Here is a 17770-nt window from a genome sequence, read left to right on the forward strand (position 1 = left end):
AACAGAGGGAGAGAGAATACAGAGGGAGCGGGAGAGAAGAGAGAGAAAAAGATGGAGAGAGAACCAGAGGGAGAGGAGAGAGAAAAAGAGGGAGAGAGAAAAAGAGAGCAACAGGAGAGCAACAGAGAGCGAGAGAAGAGAGAAACAGAGAGGGAGAGGCGAAAAACAGAGTGGAGAGTAGAGAGAGAAACAGAGAGCAACAGGAGCGGAGAGAAACAGAGGAGGAGAGAGAAACAGGAGAGGGGAGAGAGAAACGAGAGGGAGAGAGAGAAAACAGGGAGAGAGAGGTCCAAAATAAAACCATAACATAGACAGGGAAAAGACAAGAGGGCTGCACAGGGGAGAAAACACATTTTCTCTATTCAAATGAGGAGAGAAAGCAATACCACAGGCATTGATGCTGGCCACCTGGGCCCAGTCTAACCTTCCCAACAGACCTGGCCATCACATCCCTGTATCCTGGGGTCAGAATCAGAGAGGGGAGGAGGGAGACACAGCGTGGCGTGGGGAGAGATCGGGGAGACGATGGAGGATAGACGGCCAAGAGATCAATCCCCAAACCGTGGGGCTGCCGAGGGTAGCAAACGTCCCCTCCTGCAGAAATCTGTCTGCCCTCCTTCCCTCCCTCATTCCCTTTTAACTGAGGAGCCTGTATCCTGCCGATCGCGCCCGGCTCTGATTCAACCATTGTGCAGCTGCTAAATACTGCTGGGATGGAGATGGACTGACAAGGGGAGGGGATAGAGAGATGGCAATAAAAGCTATTGACGGTCTGTGGTGAGTACACACAATACCACTTAATCACTTCTGGGCCTTCACCACTCTGGGGTGGGAGTGTGTGTGTGTGTGTTTGAGAGAAAGAGAGAGAGAGAGAGAGAGGAGAGAGAGAGAGAGATGGGGACATTGAAACAATGACAGAGGGAAAAAAGAGAGAGGGGTCATAAAGACAGAGGATTCATGTAAATGAAAAAAGAAAAGACATGAAAAGAGAGAAACAGGTTCTGAACGGGGACAACGAGAAAGGGTATGCCAAGCTACAAGGGAAAACAGAGCGAAAGGTATGCCAAGCTACAAGGAAAACAGAGCGAAAGGTATGCAAGCTACAAGGAAAACAGAGCGAAAGGTATGCCAAGCTACAAGGAAAACAGAGCGAAAGGTTATGCCAAGCTACAAGGAAAACAGAGCGAAAGGGATGCCAAGCTACAAGGAAAACAGAGCGAAAGGTATTGCCAAGCTACAAGGAAAACAGAGCGAAAGGCTATGCCAAGCTACAAGGAAAACAGAGCGAAAGGTATGCCAAGCTACAAGGAAAAACAGAGCGAAAGTATGCCAAGCTACAAGGAAACAGAGCGAAAGGTATGCCAAGCTACAAGGAAAACAGAGCGAAAGGTATGCCAAGCTACAAGGAAAACAGAGCGAAAGGTATGCCAAGCTACAAGGAAAACAGAGCGAAAGGTATGCCAAGCTACAAGGAAACAGAGCGAAAGGGATGCCAAGCTACAGGAAAACAGAGCGAAAGGTATGCCAAGCTACAAGGAAAACAGAGAGAAAGGTATGCCAAGCTACAAGGAAAACAGAGAGAAAGGTATGCCAAGCTACAAGGAAAACAGAGCGAAAGGTATGCCAAGCTACAAGGAAAACAGAGCGAAAGGTATTGCCAAGCTACAAGGAAAACAGAGCGAAAGGTATGCCAAGCTACAAGGAAAACAGAGCGAAAGGTATGCCAAGCTACAAGGAAAAACAGAGCCGAAAGGTATGCCAAGCTACAAGGAAAACAGAGCGAAGGTATGCCAAGCTACAAGGAAAACAGAGCAAAAGGTATGCCAAGCTACAAGGAAAACAGAGCGAAAGGTATGCCAAGCTACAAGGAAAACAGAGCGAAAGGTATGCCAAGCTACAAGGAAAACAGAGCGAAAGGTATGCCAAGCTACAAGGAAAACAGAGAGAAAGGTATGCCAAGCTACAAGGAAAACAGAGAGAAAGGTATGCCAAGCTACAAGGAAAAGAGAGAAACGGATGCCAAGCTACAAGGAAAACAGAGCGAAAGGTATGCCAAGCTACAAGGAAAACAGAGCGAAAGGTATGCCAAGCTACAAGGAAACAGAGCGAAAGGTATGCCAAGCTACAAGGAAAACAGAGCGAAAGGTATGCCAAGCTACAAGGAAAACAGAGCGAAAGGTATGCCAAGCTACAAGGAAAACAGAGCGAAAGGTATGCCAAGCTACAAGGAAACAGAGAGAAAGGTATGCCAAGCTACAAGGAAAACAGAGAGAAAGGTATGCCAAGCTACAAGGAAAACAGAGAAAGGTATGCCAAGCTACAAGGAAAACAGAGAGAAAGGTATGCAAAGCTACAAGGAAAACAGAGAGAAAGGTATGCAAAGCTACAAGGAAAACAGAGAGAAAGGTATGCCAAGCTACAAGGAAAACAGAGAGAAAGGTATGCCAAGCTACAAGGAAAACAGAGCGAAAGGTATGCCAAGCTACAAGGAAAACAGAGAGAAAGGTATGCCAAGCTACAAGGAAAAAAGAGAGAAAGGTATGCCAAGCTACAAGGAAAAAAGAGAGAAAGGTATGACAAGCTACAAGGAAAACAGAGAGAAAGGGATGCCAAGCTACAAGGAAAATAGAGAAAGGTATGCCAAGCTACAAGGAAAACAGAGAGAAAGGTATGCCAAGCTACAAGGAAAACAGAGAGAAAGAAGATGGGTTTAAGTACAATGTCGAGCTGCACCAGGTGTGTTCCTCCCGTCTGATACATCATCCTTAGAAGCTCCTCAGAAAAGGCCAGTATGTGGCCTGACATTTGAACTGTGCAAGTAAATTCCTCTGCAAAATCCAAGGTCTCCCCAGGAGAGTGTGTGTCCTCCACATTTCCTGCCACACTGCTAAATGATTTATCCATCACCCATCTTTCGGGATCAACCTGGTTTTTAGATAACCAATGTTTTATGTTTGTTTTTAATTTTCTGTATAAGCCCATAAATCAGTTTTCCCTCAACACCACGCAAATCCATCTCCCCAAGCCATGGAATTGCATATAAAAGTAGGCCAGACATAGTGGAGGGACTTCTACATGATCTGATCAACTGAAAGGTCACAGGAGGACATTTTGAGGCAGACACTATCCACTATCCATTTGACAATAAATACAGGGGCATTGCATTGTTTCAAACTGAGTGCTTTGTGGAGAGCGGAGACCAGTACACATAACAGGCCTATAACAAGACGTATCCATGGAACAGACATGAATACCAACTAGAATACCAGTCCCTTCGTGGACTCTTTCCATCGAAATCCATTGGCCACAACAATCCTGTTTATTTTCATTTTCCATTTCCCCAACAAGGCAGAGTAGGCAACCGTTCCAATGTTCTGCCTGTGGTTCTGGCTGTGTTGACTAACGTTCATATCTGGGTCCTCTCTGTCAAATCACCTCAATATCCCTGGCTGCCTGGCTGTTAGGCTGTGTGACTGTCCTGTCCTGTTCTGCCAGACAGAGAGAGAGAGAGGCCAGGGATAGGCCCATCTGCAGCCTCTGATAACATTATACCCTCTCAGATGAACATGGAGATATCAGCATCTGGACCGTCTCCGAGAGGCTGCATCTAGCCACAGAGCCAGGCAGCGGTACATCTATCGCCCCATGCACCGCTGTAAACTACAGAGAGCCCAGAGAACAGCACATCACACTCACTGAAATCAGGTGAATCCAGCTCTACCTGCTTATCACCTTCTAACCATCCTGACAAACGACCTCTTAGAGACAGAGCTATAAACTCAACAAGCACCAACCCGTCTTCAAGGTCGCTGGTGCTTGGCTGTTTTCTTAGCTCCGGCCACACATCTCAGAGCGTAACAGTCTCTCCCTTTAAAAAAGGAGAGTTCCACTGTGAGCCAGAGATCCTTTCTTCCCATCGGAGCCAGAGATCCTTTCTTCCCATCGGAGCCAGAGATCCTTTCTTCCCATCGGAGCCAGAGATCCTTTCTTCCCATCGGAGCCAGAGATCCTTTCTTCCCATCGGAGCCAGAGATCCGTTCTTCCCATCGGAGCCAGAGATCCTTTCTTCCCATCGGAGCCAGAGATCCTTTCTTCCCATCGGAGCCAGAGATCCTTTCTTCCCATCGGAGCCAGAGATCCTTTCTTCCCATCGGAGCCAGAGATCCTTTCTTCCCATCGGAGCCAGAGATCCTTTCTTCCCATCGGAGCCAGAGATCCTTTCTTCCCATCGGAGCCAGAGATCCTTTCTTCCCATCGGAGCCAGAGATCCTTTCTTCCCATCGGAGCCAGAGATCCTTTCTTCCCATCGGAGCCAGAGATCCTTTCTTCCCATCGGAGCCAGAGATCCTTTCTTCCCATCGGAGCCAGAGATCCTTTCTTCCCATCGGAGCCAGAGATCCTTTCTTCCCATCGGAGCCAGAGATCCTTTCTTCCCATCGGAGCCAGAGATCCTTTCTTCCCATCGGAGCCAGAGATCCTTTCTTCCCATCGGAGCCAGAGATCCTTTCTTCCCATCGGAGCCAGAGATCCTTTCTTCCCATCGGAGCCAGAGATCCTTTCTTCCCATCGGAGCCAGAGATCCTTTCTTCCCATCGGAGCCAGAGATCCTTTCTTCCCATCGGAGCCAGAGATCCTTTCTTCCCATCGGAGCCAGAGATCCTTTCTTCCCATCGGAGCCAGAGATCCTTTCTTCCCATCGGAGCCAGAGATCCTTTCTTCCCATCGGAGCCAGAGATCCTTTCTTCCCATCGGAGCCAGAGATCCTTTCTTCCCATCGGAGCCAGAGATCCTTTCTTCCCTCTGCGCAGGTGGCCCGCCCCGCTTTGTTTTCTCATCGAAAGGACTGCATGAATTGATGATCTTATGAATCTGTAAAAAGCCCTGCAAATCATCTCGATACATTTCCCCACAGCGACATTTAGCACCTCACTGGAGTCTCTCCCTCTCCCCTCTCTTTCCTCTGGAACGCTTAGGGGTCTTTAAGTGTGGCGAACTTTTCGAGGATTGTTTTCATGTCCTGGTAATTAATTGCCCCTAATTGGTTTACGGTTTACTAATGAAGCGGAACAAAGCTCACTCCTGACACTAAAGCTGTTGTCTCAGGCTGAGAGAGAGAGTTGGGTGTGATTCCTGCGATTAAGAGCGATGTTACTGTAGAGAGATTCCAGTGGTGTGGGTCAACAATAGTACTGAGGAATTAGTGCTTTTTGAGGTCGGTTTGGTTTCGGTTCAATTATTTAAAAAATATAACAGTTTTCGGTTTTGATTATTTGGGTTGATTGCTATAACACAGGATCTAACAATTAATACACGTCCCATGATTATCACTTACTAACCATCATTTATTCACATTACTTTACTAAAATATTTCTGTGGTTGTGTATATTACATTTGTTTTATTTGATGACTTTATTATCAATTTGCTGTTAATAAAAAAATGTTAAAAAAACGGACATTTCGATTAATCGGCTCAGCACTAGTCAACAATTATCTGGCCTCCCTCCAGAACCATATTGCTCAATCTTGTGTATTTGATCTGGTGGCAGCAGTTATCCTTTTCACTGAATCTAGCAATCAACAGACATGCTTGTTGTTGAAAGAGCATATGGGACGGCTCAGATAAACAAAGCATCACTGTTGGTACCAGCTAATAATGACAAGCCCACTGAGAAACTTTCTTCTGCAACTCCCCCACTTCAAACACACATAGGAGCCAAACAACTCATTATCGCCATTATCCTAATTAGCTGGCCTGAATAAGGAACATAATCAGTCTGGAAAATCAATGTTTCTGTCACGCCCTGACCGTAGAGAGCGTTTTATGTCTCTATTTTGGTTTGGTCAGGGTGTGATTTGGGTGGGCAGTCTATGTTCTATGATTTTCTATTTCTATGTGTTTGGCCAGGTGTGGTTCTCAATCAGGGACAGCTGTCTATTGTTGTCTCTGATTGAGAACCATACTTAGGTACCCTTTTCCCCCCCACCTGTTTTGTGGGAAGTTAACTTTGTCTTTGTTCAGGGCACATAGCCTAAAGCGTCACGGTTTGGTTTTTGTTCGTCGTTTTGTTGGTGTCATTTTTGAATAAATAGAAAATGTACGCTTACCATGCTGCACTTTGGTCCAGTCCTTCAGCCAGCCATGACAGTCCTAAGTCCTAAAAAGTCCTAAAAAAACAACCGCAGCCAACAGGCATATTCGCAGTAGATATGAGTCTGCACTGAGACGGGGGCATTGGGAGACGTTCTAAGATGGTGACCTCATCGCAGACCTTTTCAAACTTGTTGTGTTGATCTAAAAACGTTAGTCTGATTTCCCTTCAAGAATGACTGAACACGCCGATTGGCACGTGTTTTTCTGTTGCTCATTAGAAAAATGAGATTTCAGTCATGGAGTTGTTTCCTGTCCGATTCCACTTTTGGTTAATGATGTTTGTCCCCCATGAGACACTGTAGACACAGAAGCCTATTTCACTTCCTTAAAAATCCCCAGAATGAATCTAAGAGAACGCAAGAGATCTTCATTTTTATGTTTTTTCAGTGGATGTTTTCATTGTGCAATTTTACATCTAACTAAGGCATTTGGTGCAGTATTTCTCAAGTAAAAAAATGTGAGACGGGTTGTCTTATGTAAACAAAGTCAGAGCTGCTGGGCAGGTCTGTCTCACTGTCTCTGCTATTGGATAGAGAGAGATCACCACAGCTGTTCACCCCATGTCAGTGAGAAAACAGACATTGTCAAACCAAAACCCAACCTTCATTTACATGTTGTGACGCACCAATGCTCTGTTTTAGACGAGACGCCATTATGACCAAAATTATCCTATTTACACTTTGTAGTCATCTTTGACATTAGAATAACTGTTTCTGATTCATATCAGGGACACATAGGCCGTTTTAAAAAGCAACAAATATCTTTGAAAGGCAGTCGTTCTTTAAGAGAGAGAAAGACTGGACATTTCCAGGGCTCATCAAGATGTCCCATTATTAAAAATGAGAAGTCCTGGTAAATGGCAAGCTGCTGAATGGCTGTGTGTGTGTGTCTGTATTTTACAGAGGGGATTCAGGGGGGTTTCTGAGAAGGTCATTTCAAGAGGAAATCTCAGTAATTTGAAGAGGGGGGTGGGGGGGTTAATACTGAAAGCTGAGTACTACTGTGCTGTTCTACACACTATGTTAGTGGGAGCATAGCGACCTGAGAGAATGACAGACAGTGTATATCATTGTGTGTGTGTGTGTGTGTATGTATAGAATGAGCTTATCGATCATGACCTCTTCTCTGCGTAGTCTGTTGTGTTCACCTACACAGCACCCACTCCTCTCTACATGGCCATCGTGTCTCTCTCCCACTCCTCTTTCCACTCTGCCGCCTTGGATCTCTGTACATTGCCTGTGGTCACACCTCTGTTCTTAATCTCTCCCTTGAATTTCTTCTCCCCCTCTTTCTTCTTCTCTTCCTCCAGCTTTCTAGCAACTAGATGTTCTTTACCATTTGGACATCAGATTTGCCACCAATGCTCGTTATAAGTCACTTCACTGCACTCTATAGTCTTCTGTAAACTGGTCATCTCTGTATACCTGCCGCAAGACCCACTGGTTGTTGCTTATTTATAAAACCCTCTTAGGCCTCACTCCCCCCTATCTGAGATATCTACTGCAGCCCTCATCCTCCACATACAACACCCATTCTTCCAGTCACATTCTGTTAAAGGTCCCCAAAGCACACACATCCCTGAGTCACTCCTCTTCTCAGTTCACTGCAGCTAGCAACTGGAACGAGCTGCAACAAACGCTCAAACTGGACAGTTTTATCTCCATCTCTTCATTCAAAGACTCAATTATGGACACTCTTACTGACAGTTGTGGCTGCTTTGCGTCTCTACCTTCTTGCCCTTTGTGCTGCTGTCTGTGCCCAATAATGTTTATACCCTGTTTTGTGCTGCTACCATGTTGCTGCCATGCTATGTTGTCGCCATGCTATGTTGTCATGTGTTGCTGCCATGCTATGTTGTCGTCTTAGGTCTCTCTTTACGTGGTGTGTTGTCTCTCTTGTCGTGATGTGTGTTTTGTCCTATATTTTTATTTAATTTATTTTTAATCCCAACGGGAGGCTTTTTTGCCTTTTGGTAGGCTGTCATTGTAAATAAGAATTTGTTCTTAACTGACTAGTAAAATAAAGGTAGAAATAAAAAGGCTCTGCACAGACAGATTCATCTCCCTTGTCTCCACCCTTCCATCTTCAACTCCAAATCCTGCAATCATTCAGTCGTTTGTTGGACTCCTCTCTCCTTCTCTCACCCCGACTCTCAGCCGGTCCGCTCCACTGGTCTGTGACGTACGCTCAGGGTTCCTTCCCTCCTTTCCCAGCTTCCCTCTTTCCCAGGCCCAGCAAGCAGCAATATACACCCTCCTCTCTATCCTCTCTTCTCCAATCACCCTCTCTGCTCAGTAAAAACCACCTCCAACAGAGCCAGACTCCAGGGGGACTGGTCTGCGTGTCATGCCCTGCTGAGGAAGCCTCACCTGGGCTAATCTCTGTGTCTCTCATCCCCCTGACCCTGGAGGAACCCCTCATATAGCCCATTCAGAATCTGTACTCAAGACTCTACTCATCATGAGCTAACGATGGGAGACAGTATTTTCCCCATTACACTGTTGTGCCTTACACTCCAATGTAAGATGGTTAGCCACTCATCGCAGGTGATTTGAAGTGTGTGTGTGTGTGTGTGTGTCTGTGTGGGAGTGCTTCTGTCTGTCTCCCTCTTCATCCTCGTCAAACAATGAGAGGCATGTATTAGCTCCGGCGCTCAAGCACCGCCCAAGTTCCAACACTCCAATTTGAGATGGGTGGCCTTTCAGTTCAATCAGCTCCTATCATCCAATCAAGGCTGGCGAGGGCTCTAACGCCGTCTGAGTGGGTATAATCCCTGTGGTTACAGTGTTACCAGGGGCCCTCCATCCCGCCGTGTTAGTGCCAGGCCATCCAGGAGTCACGGAGACAGGTGTCAGCAGGGTGGAACAGGGTGTTAAACAAGCGCGGGGGGCGGTGTTTACCCAGAGTCATGGCAACAGTGTCCTCAGTAGGAAGGAACATTAACCTTTGTGACTTCCCCTTCTTCAAGATCTATATCCTGTTTCTCTTTAGCCCCGTTTCTCGCTCTTCCTCTCTCTCGCTCTCTTTCCCACTCCCTCTCCCTAGTTCTCTCATTGTCCCTGTTTCTTGCTATTGTTGAATTCAATTCCGAGGTCCTTCACATAAGAGTGTGGCGCACAAAGAACACACAGCAGTAGCACCGATACTACACCGATGGCCAAGCGATGGTGAAGTGGGAATCGATGCTCTGATTTCACAGTCTCAACAGCAAAACAAACAGATAGACAGAGGTAAGGAACATAAAGAGCCCCGGCCCAAGAGACAGAAGGTCAGAACACACAGAGGGACATGAGAAAAGGCTGTCAGTTTACTGACCAAGGAGCTGAGAAGAGCAGGCACTGGGTGGGAGATTAAACAACAGATTGATTGACAGGCTGAGGAGCCAGACAATAAGGATGTCCTTGACATCTCTTCACCATTACATCTTCCCAGAGAAGTTGGTGGAAAGCCAATTACTCAGACATAGACATGTCAGAAGGACAGCTTAGGTAAATCACTGTTATTATTAGCATGTTTAGCACTCTCTGAGGAGAGGTCAATTATTCTAAATTAACTTCCACTTTAAACAATCAAGTCAATATATATTTTTTCCTGATTTTTTATTTATTTACTGGACTTAAAAATAAACAAATAAATTAGATATGACTAAAATCATCAACATGGTTGCCTTCGGCATTTCCGATGCCAGTGTCCACAATATATTCATATCAACTTCTCACTGAGGACAGATCAGCTACTGTAAGTAGTAAACAGGAAGTGAACTATGGCATGTGACTGACGGCCAAGTCTGATAGAGGCCAAGTCATCTCAATACTCTCAAAGTGGCTTCCTCTCTTCCTCTCCTTCCCTCCCTCTGCAGTCTGCACTGACATTGATGAGCTAGACATTCCTGATGGGCTTCTACCATGTTGCTTTCACATATCCTGTGTTTTCAAATCAGTGTGTAGAGGAAAAGACTAAGAGGAATATACTTAGGACGTGAGATATTTGCCCATATTTCCATTGTTATGGATGAGACGGTGGGCTAGTTGGAAATGAGAGAATCATTGCAGTAAAATGCATCACCTGCACTAAACAGTCAGCTAGGAAATCTTCAATCCATGAGTAATGGAACCATAAAACAAAAGGAGGGAAGAATAAAACTCACCCACGTTACGCTCCGTAACTCACTCTCTCTCTCGTTCACCGTTGTGACTTTGTGAAAAGCGACACACTCAAATTTGTTTATGACTTGATCCCTTCAGTGTTCCGTAGTGCAGAAGACAGAGCTTCTGTTTTGACAGCAGATAGCCTTTAAACTAAATCAGCTGATCAAACTGCTGTGATACTGCCATGCCAGGCTGAATACAAACAAACCTGAGTATCGCCCCAATCATGTTGACTTGACGGGCACGCCAGCACCGTATGCAAACGTTTCATTTTCCCATAATGTAGTCCCACTAGCGAGGAATCATGAAATAAGGATGTACTAAACAGAAATTCCAACATTGGCATCACTCAAGATCTTTATTGTGGCACGCGTGCAAGAAGGGGAGGACGCCCCACTATTTTAATTCAATTGTCAACAACTTTATTTTATTTGGAGTAGAATTATCCTCAAAAGTTTGGATCAAAGGATAATATCTTGGCCTCTACGCTGAAGACTTCTTCGACACATTAAAGAACAAAGTGGTGAGCTGAACTAGTGATTCCGGCGTAATCTAGAAGAACGCCCAAGTGAATCCTACTCTGACATGATGCAAACTATGCCTGACAAGCAAAAAGAAAAATGACTCTGGCTGACAGAGCATCTTGCGTAATCACTCATCTTCTTGCATTAGAGAGTAACCTGATCAAACTGTGTCAGCTGTCCTCTGAAGTGTGTGTATGTGTACATGCCTGCTTCCCTATATGTTAGTGTGTTTAAGGCAGAATAAGATGGTGACTCACACCGACATTGATTTATACTCGGTGCATGTGGATGTGTACGTGTGCACACCGACGATAATTGGTATTCAAATCTTCTCCCCCCGAGTCCATCCAATTGCTGCCGTTTTTTCAACCGCCAGCGCCTTTAGCAGATCCATGGCCCAGATGCATGATGACAAGGGTCTCAAACGGATGACTCTCATTACACGCAGTCACATAAACAAATGGAGGTGATTAAATGCCCAGAGGTGATAGGAGCAGCAGTAACAACAGACTGGCTGGGGTGCAGTGTGGTGGTAGTGGTGCTGGTAGCACCAGATGTGGAATTCGCAGTATTAGGAGCTCTGCAGTATGGCAACTGCTCGGCCTCCGACTGCAAGACACTACAGAAGGTAATGCGTACGGCTCAGTACATCACTGGCACCAAGCTTCCTGCCATCCAGGACCTCTATACCAGGCGGTGTCAGAGGAAGGTCCTAAAATGTGTCAATGACTCCCGCCACCCTAGTCATATACTGTTCTCTCTGCTACCGCACGGCAAGCGGTACCAGAGTGCCAAGTCTAGGTCAAAATGGCTTCTTAACAGCTTCTAACCCCAAGCCATAAGACTACTGAACATCAAATTAAATGGCCACCTGAACTATTTGCATTGCCCCCCCCCCCCCCTCTTTTACACTGCTGCCACTCTCTGTTATTATCTATGCATAAGTCACTTAAATAACTTTACCTACATGTACAGTTGAAGTCGGAAGTTTACATACACTTAGGTTGGAGTCATTAAAACTCGTTTTTCAACCACTCCACAAATTTCTTGTTAACAAACTCGGTTAGGTTAGGACATCTACTTTGTGCATGACAAGTCATTTTTCCAACAATTGTTTACAGACAGATTATTTCACTTATAATTCACTGTATCACAACTCCAGTGGGTCAGAAGTTTACATACACTAAGTTGACTGTGCCTGTCTAAGTTGACAGCTTGTTGACTGTGCCAACTAAGTTGACAGCTTGGAAAATTCCAGAAAATTATGCCATGGCTTTAGAAGCTTCTGATAGGCTAATTGACATCATTTGAGTCAATTGGAGGTGTACCATTGGATCTATTTCAAGGCTTACCTTCAAACTCATTGCCTCTTTTCTTGACATCATGGGAAAATCAAAAGAAATCAGCCAAGACCTCAGAAGAAAAAAAATTGTAGACCTCCACAAGTCTGGTTCATCCTTGGGAGCAATTTCCAAATGCCTGAAGGTACCACATTCATCTGTACAAACAATAGTACGCAAGTATAAACACCATAGGACCACGCAGCCATCATACCACTCAGGAAGGAGACATGTTCTGTCTCCTAGAGATGAACATACTTTGGTGCGAAAAGTGAAAATCAATCCCAGAACAACAGCAAAGGACCTTGTGAAGATGCTGGAGGAAACAGGTACAAAAGTATCTATATCCACAGTAAAACGAGTCCTACATCGACATAAGCTGAAAGGCCGCTCAGCAAGGAAGAAGCCACTGCTCCAAAGCAGTCATAAAAAAGCCAGACCACGGTTTGCAACTGCACAAGGGGACAAAGATCATACTTTTTGGAGAAATGTCCTCTGGTCTGATGAAACAAAAATAGAACTGTTTGGCCATTATGACCATCGTTATGTTTGGAGGAAAAAGGGGGGGCTTGCAAGCCGAAGAACACCATCCCAACCGTGGAGCACTTGGGTGGCATCATGATGTTGTGTGGGTGGTTTTCTGCAGAAGGGACCGGTGCACTTCACAAAATAGATGGTTTCATAAGGAGAATTATATGGGATATACTGAAGCAACATCTCAAGACATCAGTTGGGAAGTTAAAGCTTGGTCGCAAATGGGTCTTCCAAATGGACAATGACCTCAAGCATACTTCCAAAGTTGTGGCAAAAGGGTTTAAGGACAACAAAGTCAAGGTATTGGAGTGGCCATCACAAAGCCCTGACCTCAATCCTAAAGAAAATATGTGGGCAGAACTGAAAAGGCGTGTGCGAGTTAGGAAGTCTACAAACCTGACTCAGTTACACCAGCTCTGTCAGGATGAATGGACCAAAATTCACCCAACGTATTGTGGGAAGCTTGTGGACGGCTACCCAAAACGACCCAAGTTAAACAATTTAAAGGCAATGCTACCCAATACTAATTGAGTGTATGTAAACTTCTGACCCACTGGGAATGTGAAAGAAATAAAAGCTTAAATAAATAATTCTCTACTATTATTCTGACATTTCACATTCTTAAAATAAAGTGGTGATCCTAACTGACCTAAGACAGGAAATATTTACTGGGATTAAATGTCAAGAATTGTGAAAAACTGAGTTGAAATGTATTTGGATAAGTTGTATGTAAACTTCCGACTTCAACTGTATATATTATCTCAATTACCTAGACTAACCAGAGCCCCCGTACATTGACTCTGTACCGGTACTCCTTGCATATAGCCAAGCTATTGATCTTTTTACTGCTGCTCCTTAATTATTTGATACTTTTATAGGTATTTTTCTTAAAACTGCATTGTTGGTTAAGGGTTTGTAAGTAAGCATTTCACTGTAACTGTGAGAAATAAAATGTGATTTGGTCTGGCAGTTTTGCCTGCAGCTGTAGTGGATCTCACACACACACACACACACACCTCTCAGTGTGTGCGTGTCCCTCAGGCTTGCCCAGCAGACACGCGCTGTGAAGTCCTCCTTGCCTCTGCTTTGCTTCTTTTTTTTCTTCCCCCCCCCACTTCTCTCCATCGCTTTCTGTTCCTCTACTTCTCTTCCTCTTAGGTAGCCATCTCTGGCTGCCTCCCTGTCTTTACATCACTCTTGCCTCTCCATCCATCCAATCAATCCATCCATCTCTCTCTCTGCCATTGTCAGAGGGCCTCTCCTTTTCTCCCTTCCCCTCGTCTCCATTCCTCCACCTCCTGTCTAAATTAGTTTTCCTGATTTCCATCCTGATTTGCATGATGAAGGGGTGTTGGAAAACCAGCCATCACTCCAGCTCCATCTCCTCACTGCAGCTCTGCCTCTCCTCCTTTCCCCCCCCCAACGCCCTCTTTCTTTCGCTCTCCTCCATCTCCCTACCCCATTCCAGCTCCCCATAAACTCAACCACGTTACGTCATGATTCCTTACTCCCCTCGGCTGACTCCCCATCCCCCCAGCCCTGTCACTGGCTTGATTAATGACAGTGATCACCAACCAGGCCCCAGCCAAGGCAGCCTGCAGCTCTGACAAAACCCTGCACAGTAAGCAGCACAAACACCTTTCTCTCTTACTCCAGTAAAGGATACATGCACATACAGTAACACACTCATGCATATAACATCATTCCCTCTCTCCCTCTCTTGGCTATAGAGCAATAGCTGTGGAATACACACATAGGGGTACGGAGGAAAGACTCCTGTTTCCCCAACAGTAGACATCATCGGCAGGCACAGCACCACTCTGTGACAATACACACAGTATGGAAGCAAGATCTTAACCCATTCACTGCCTTGCTAGAAGCATAATCAATATTACTGAATATAAAGACATCAGCCTACACTACAGCGTAATATAACTTAGTAATAGCTAATGGGTACTATATGGGAACCTATAAAACAAGACTATCCACACAACCCACTTCTAATTCCTGTGTTAGAATCATGAGAATTGTAATTCATTCTAATAAACATTGATGCAAGCTGAGCTAAAGCAATTCCTCTCGGATACAAACAGATGGCGAAACCAAAGCCATGCAGTAAAAAGAGCAAGTTGTCTTGGAGATGTCACATTAATCCATATCTCCAGTGTGCAGCACATGCACTTCTCATGGGATGGTGAGCATGAAATAGGCTGTCCCTATGGGAACAGAAGGGAACAGGTTGGGACTATCCCTAGGCACACAGACATACAAGGGAGAGAGGACAATAGTAGCCTCCAGCACTGCCTAAGGGTGCCTGATCATTCTGCAATACAACATTTATAGATATCAGACCAGCTGATAAGGTGTTGAGAACTCAAAAGTTCCAGAACACATGATGTGGAGAATGTCAGGAAATCAGTAGTAATCTATCAGACGAACACATGAGGCTAGGGATACTGGTCTGTTCCCAGAACCCAGGCAAGCAAAATGACTCTGGCCGAGGACGCTGTCATCAATGACTGACTGGACAGAGAATGTGTGGTAGTAGTGGGCTTCTCTGCTCTGCTGCGGTATTTGTCATGAGCAGGCATGTGGCTGAATCGATATTCACACTGTGCGGTTACATAGCCTATGCGCATGACGTGCACCGTCGTATATCTAGCGACACCCCGGTATGTGTATCCCAACTATGTTCTGTCGATACAAATGATGAAGTGGAAGACGTATAGGTTATGAGTATGATGGCGATGTAATGTACAATTCAATATCATATCAGAACACTGGCCAGAAGGTACGATGGTGGCAATATATGTTTACTTTTGGTTTTCAATATGGGGTCGTAACAATGCATGTTTGCGTATAATACAACCTGTCCAAACACAGAAAATAAACTATGCTACCATGTAGCATCAATATATCGATGTGTAGGTTAAACATCAACGATGTGTGTTCAATGAGATACTGACCACATCGGGCTTAGAAAGCTTCACAGAAGACCGCAGGAGGCGCGTAATCACACATACACAATCACCACTGTCCCAGGCAGGCAGCGCGCAGTCCTATCCACTGACAAAATATCCCATTTACAGGACGAAAAAGCCTGCGGTGCATATTTAGCGTTCAGGTTGTCACGCACTCCTTTTAACTTGAATATTCAACAAAAGGTCAGGGCAAGTCCCTACAGAAAGTATGAGGTCTTTCTTTACGAGCAGATAGCCCATTCTTTATATCATTCCCAAATAGAAAATGTTCTTACCTGTCCCCACAAGAGATAGCAAAGTGATGACAGACAAGGGAACGGAGTAGTTCCACACGGCCGTAAATGCCATCTTTGATAGTCCCGCTGATCTCTTTTTGATATTCCTCTTCCTTGGAGAAATCAAAGTGACGTGAACCCGCAGGTTCACCCGCGAATAAAGCCTGGAGTGTGTCTGGTTCTGTTTAACAACATTCACGGGGGTCTTTTTACATACAAAAAAAGTGCTTACAACTAGACACATACGCCCACTTTTTTTTCTCGTTGACGTGACTAAACGACTGTGGTTCGGACAGTTTTTCTTGGTTACTTAAAGATGTAAATATATTTTAAAGGAAGGGGAGAGGGCGGGACTCGGAACTGTTCTCTGACCAATAAGAAGCAAGGAGCAGGTGGAGGATCGTAATATCAAGATGAGGGTGGGTTCAGAAAACATACTACAAACTATCAATCAATGTAGGTAGGCAGGCTACTATAATCCTGATTGATAACACACATTAATAGCCTACCAAATAAAAGGTATTTACAAAACATGCATAGTTAAGCCAACATTTATAATTATAAGACTGTTTGATATTCAATGAGATGCATTTACAAATATATTATATATAAAATCAAACAGGCAGTCCATTTGAACTTCTGTCTGTAAGTGCGAGACCTATATGTGTATATATATATATATACACAGTATGTTATTGTAACATTCAAAACATACTAGGCTGAAGATTAAAATTATGTGCTACATGGCTACTTATTGTCGAGCAAAGGAATTTATTAGACCTAGTTTGATATTGGGAGTAGCCTAGGAGTAAAAAAAAAACGTGTGTTTGTTTGTGTTCTAAATGTAAAGTGAAATCATCAGTGTAGTGTAGATGAGAGCACTAGCCTAAATAACAGGTATATTTGAGCAAACTACCGCTTGGAATAGCGCTAATGGAATGAAACCAACAAAACTCTCCAGCGGTTTCAAATCCTTGTTCTAGACAGAGCTTGGGGGCGCTAACGGCTGAATAAGAAGCACCGGAGACTCAGTTTACCGTCATGCTGTGGTTGCACTGCACCCCAAATTGAGTTTTCCAGTCAGAGCGTGGCACCAAACGGGCCCATTGTGAAAATTTTATTTTCTTTTGAATATACCTCAGTGAATATTTTATTATACGTGAATGAATATGTTTCAAAGTAAGTGTTTGGCGACACCTTTGGATGGGTAAAGTGCATAGCATGTCAGAACAGCTCGTAACATGAGCCTGTAATTAACATGTGTTTGTTCATTTATGTATTAATTCAGCCTGAAAATTATAATATATTTGAAGCAGGGCACATTCTCATTTTCAGCTTTGAAAATTACTCGATTGAAATGCTGTAGCCCCAAGCCTGAACGTTCCTCTAAAATTGCTACATAAAAAGTGGCCTGTCTCAGTCTCCATAATAGGTCCATCTGTATAAATTATTCTGCCCGGTAGTCGTGGGTAGCCTGACATGATTGTAGGCTACGGATTTACCCTTCTGTACTTCTCCCGCTCAACCACACTTCCGTTCCTTCTGTCTTTTGATTTCTACTTGTCTCTCGCCGAGGTATGTTCGCTTTCATCATGTTGTTTTGGCTAGGATAATATCCGCCCCCCGCGTCCCGTTTCATTTTCCCCTGTCACTTTCTCTCCGAGTGTTTGTTCCCCAGTTGTCAGCGGCGGCTCCCCGGCACCAGATGGGGCATTGTTGGAGAGTAATGATGGGGGAACACCTGCCTCTCTAGCGAAAACCTAACGTTCATTTCAACCCATACATACATGCAATTTAACAGAATAGAGACCACGTGT

At 44.6% G+C, this 17770-nt stretch overlaps 1 protein-coding gene across 4 annotated transcripts in view; it reads right to left on the reverse strand.

Moving 5' to 3' along the window:
- LOC109900811 (cell adhesion molecule 4) overlaps window positions 1-16247 on the reverse strand; it is a 101885-nt gene extending 85638 nt beyond the window's left edge. For 2 of the 4 annotated variants that reach the window (XM_031802560.1, XM_031802569.1), the window contains exon 1: window positions 15954-16247. In XM_031802560.1, coding sequence (XP_031658420.1) covers window positions 15954-16197 — 244 coding nt within the window. In that variant the 5' untranslated portion in view covers window positions 16198-16247. The remainder of the gene's footprint in view (window positions 1-15953) is intronic. The other 2 variants (XM_031802556.1, XM_031802576.1) reach the window with 2 other exon arrangements.
- Window positions 16248-17770: the final 1523 nt, after the last annotated feature.

Source organism: Oncorhynchus kisutch, linkage group LG2, assembly GCF_002021735.2.
Source record: "Oncorhynchus kisutch isolate 150728-3 linkage group LG2, Okis_V2, whole genome shotgun sequence".
Lineage (NCBI taxonomy): Eukaryota > Metazoa > Chordata > Actinopteri > Salmoniformes > Salmonidae > Oncorhynchus > Oncorhynchus kisutch.